The sequence below is a fragment of the Sinocyclocheilus grahami genome, unplaced genomic scaffold (assembly GCF_001515645.1).
Source record: "Sinocyclocheilus grahami isolate Dianchi unplaced genomic scaffold, SAMN03320097.WGS_v1.1 scaffold43.1, whole genome shotgun sequence".
NCBI classification, from domain to species: domain Eukaryota; kingdom Metazoa; phylum Chordata; class Actinopteri; order Cypriniformes; family Cyprinidae; genus Sinocyclocheilus; species Sinocyclocheilus grahami.
The window spans coordinates 59,822-62,509 of NW_015505222.1; the positions used below are offsets into that span (position 1 = coordinate 59,822).

At 37.4% G+C, this 2,688-nt stretch overlaps 1 protein-coding gene across 2 annotated transcripts in view; it reads right to left on the bottom strand.

The window, feature by feature from the left end:
* Positions 1–84: 84 nt before the first annotated feature.
* Positions 85–2,688, bottom strand: part of ntan1 (N-terminal asparagine amidase) — a 5,907-nt gene continuing 3,303 nt past the window's right edge. Inside the window, exons 7-9 of one of the 2 annotated variants that reach the window (XM_016268071.1) lie at positions 1,916–2,013; positions 1,673–1,786; positions 85–635 (exon numbers count right to left, since the gene is read on the bottom strand). In XM_016268071.1, the coding sequence (XP_016123557.1) occupies positions 492–635; positions 1,673–1,786; positions 1,916–2,013 (356 nt within the window). In that variant the 3' untranslated portion in view covers positions 85–491. Of the gene's footprint in view, positions 661–1,672; positions 1,787–1,915; positions 2,014–2,688 lie in introns of both variants that reach the window. The other variant, XM_016268070.1, reaches the window with a different exon arrangement.

A 2,688-nucleotide genomic window follows, 5' to 3' on the forward strand; every position in this document is an offset into this window, starting at 1 on the left:
TAAGGGGGTCTGAATACTTTCCGTACCCACTGTATATTACAATTTTAGTTAGTCAGTGTAGACAAGCTGTAAAAGTTTAAATAAACAAAACACCATGCTTTTACTGGCAAGACTTTTAATTCTCTTATTCCTCCTCAAAGGATCACAACATACTGTATTTACAGTTTCCAAAATTAATGTTTAGTGAGCAAATAAGATGCAGCGAGATGTTAGGAAAAAAACCAACATATCCTGTTAGTGTAAAATAAAGAACACGTCTTATGATCCATGAACACATTTGCATTGACATACATAACAAATATGAAATAAAAATGAAAAGAAATAGTTCATAGACTCTTGTTTCTATGTAAGGGTCACTCTGAGCAGAAGTCACTCTTTAAACACTCAATCTAAGCTTCAATCAGTGTGTTTCAGTGTAAAGGAGCTTCTACTTTAAACAGCAGACGTCAAAGGCCTTTAGTTGGGTTACAGTGGGTCACAGAGGTCAGAGGTCAGCGTTTAGGCTCTCTTCCAGCGGCCGTCCTCAGCGCGGCGGTACAGCTGTGGCTGACCGCCTGGAAACAGCCCGTCTGCGGTCGGGTGATCCAGCAGAAACTGGATGGTGGATTTGATGTGATGGACGAAGTGAGGAGGTTCTGCATGTGGAGACGTGGACAAATACTGACGGACAAACCAGACGAGAAATCAATGAGAAGATCTGACTTAATGATGAAACACACCTTACTGTATCATATCTGATAGGCCTCTAAATGATCAAAGTTAGCATGTTGTTCACAATCTACTCCATGCCTTCTGCCATCTGATTGATAGTTCATGCATTTTGTTTTTTTAGCAATGAAAAGGCCTTTTAATTCCACCTTCAGCTTGTGATTCACGTCTCATCAGGCTTTTGAGGAGCGTTTATTTCTTCATCTCTCAATCAGCATTGGATTGCATTGCATTGTATGTTTGGATCGTTTAAAGACATTATTGGAGATGCATAGTGACGACTGATGTCTCTATCGTTTTATGTAAGCATCTGCCATACTGTTATAAAGATCTCATTGATTTACATTACAAGCATCAGAATTGTATCTTTTTATTTGATAAATAAATCGTTTCTCTGTTGTTTTTTCTTGTATATTCTCTCTATATCAGACTATATGAGCCATAAAAGCCTGATGGATAATATACGAAACTCAACGAAAAACACATATGCAAACTTTTTTTTAATATGTGACCCTGCAGCACAAAAGCAGTCTTAAGTCGCTGGGGGTTATTTGTAGAAATAGCCAAAAATACATTGTATGGGTTGTAATCTCATTGTAACAAAATTATAGATTTTTCTTTTATGCCAAAAATCATTAGGATATTAAGTAAAGATCATGTTCCATGAAGATATTTTGTAAACTTCCTACCGTAAATATATCAAAACTTAATTTTTGATTAGTAATATGCATTGCTAAGAACTTCATTTGGACAACTTTAAAGATGATTTTCTCAATATTTCGATTTTTTTGCACCCTCAGATTCCAGATTTTCAAATAGTTGTATCTCGGCCAAATATACAAACCATGCATCAATGGAAAGCTTATTTATTCAGCTTTCAGGTGATGCATAAATCTCTTTTGTGGTCCAGGGTCACATATTTGGTCTAAAGGTTCAATAAACTAGCAGTGAGGGGATTTCTGACCTGTAGGATGGTTTCATCATCTTGGGACAGCCAGAAGGCCATGTCGTTGTTTGGTGTCCATCTGCACGGGTCGATTTTCACAAGCTCTCTGCTAGAGTCATACACTTCAACCATCTGTCAATAACACACACCAATATTTCAGATTATACAGCAGTTAGTTCAGTCCACCAATTCTGATTGGCCAGTCGCAGTCAGATATTTTTAATGAGTGCTATATATTGCATGACGGCTTCATCTATGTACCTCTGCACCAGAGAAGGTGCGAGCGGATCGGAGCTCCTCCGCTGGTCCTCGACATGTGAACGAAGCTGGAAACACCTGACCCGTTTTAACGTTCACTCCTGAACTCGGACAGAAACGCTCCGTCAGTGTCTCGTATAGGGCTGCATGATCAATCCAGATAAAACTGAAACTGCGATACGGCTTCACGTGATTATGAAATCACAAGTGCTGCAGTTTAGTTAAATAAACATAAGCCGTGTGTGTTTCAGAGTGAAGCGCGGCATTGCATGCATTTAAATGTGAGCAGCTTGCGATCCAGTGTTCTCAGAGTCTCGGAGCAGCTCAGTTCACAAATAAAAAATCTCTGCATCTCTGCATCTGCTCTGGAGTCGCTTATTATGTGCATTTGGGAATGAAACACATGCCAAACATCTTCACAAACCTGCAACAAGAAGTGCTTACAAATCAACAAAAGAGAGGCTTTAAAGGTTTAACATTTGTAATTTAAGAAATGAAGACAGCCATAAATATTAGTATTGTAGTAGTACTGTCAAATAAATTATTATTGTTCTTATTTTACATTGAAATATTGCAATAGTACTATTTCTGATTGTTTCATATTTTTTAATTATTACTTTATTTAATTTAATGGTTCTTATTTGATAGTCATATTGATATGTAATCACACAATTTTTGGCCAAATTGTGCAGCCCTACAAAAAAAAAAGCACAGCAAGCCTGAAGAAATTGCCATTTTTATCTAAAAACAACAAAGAAAGTCATGCTGTATTTCTG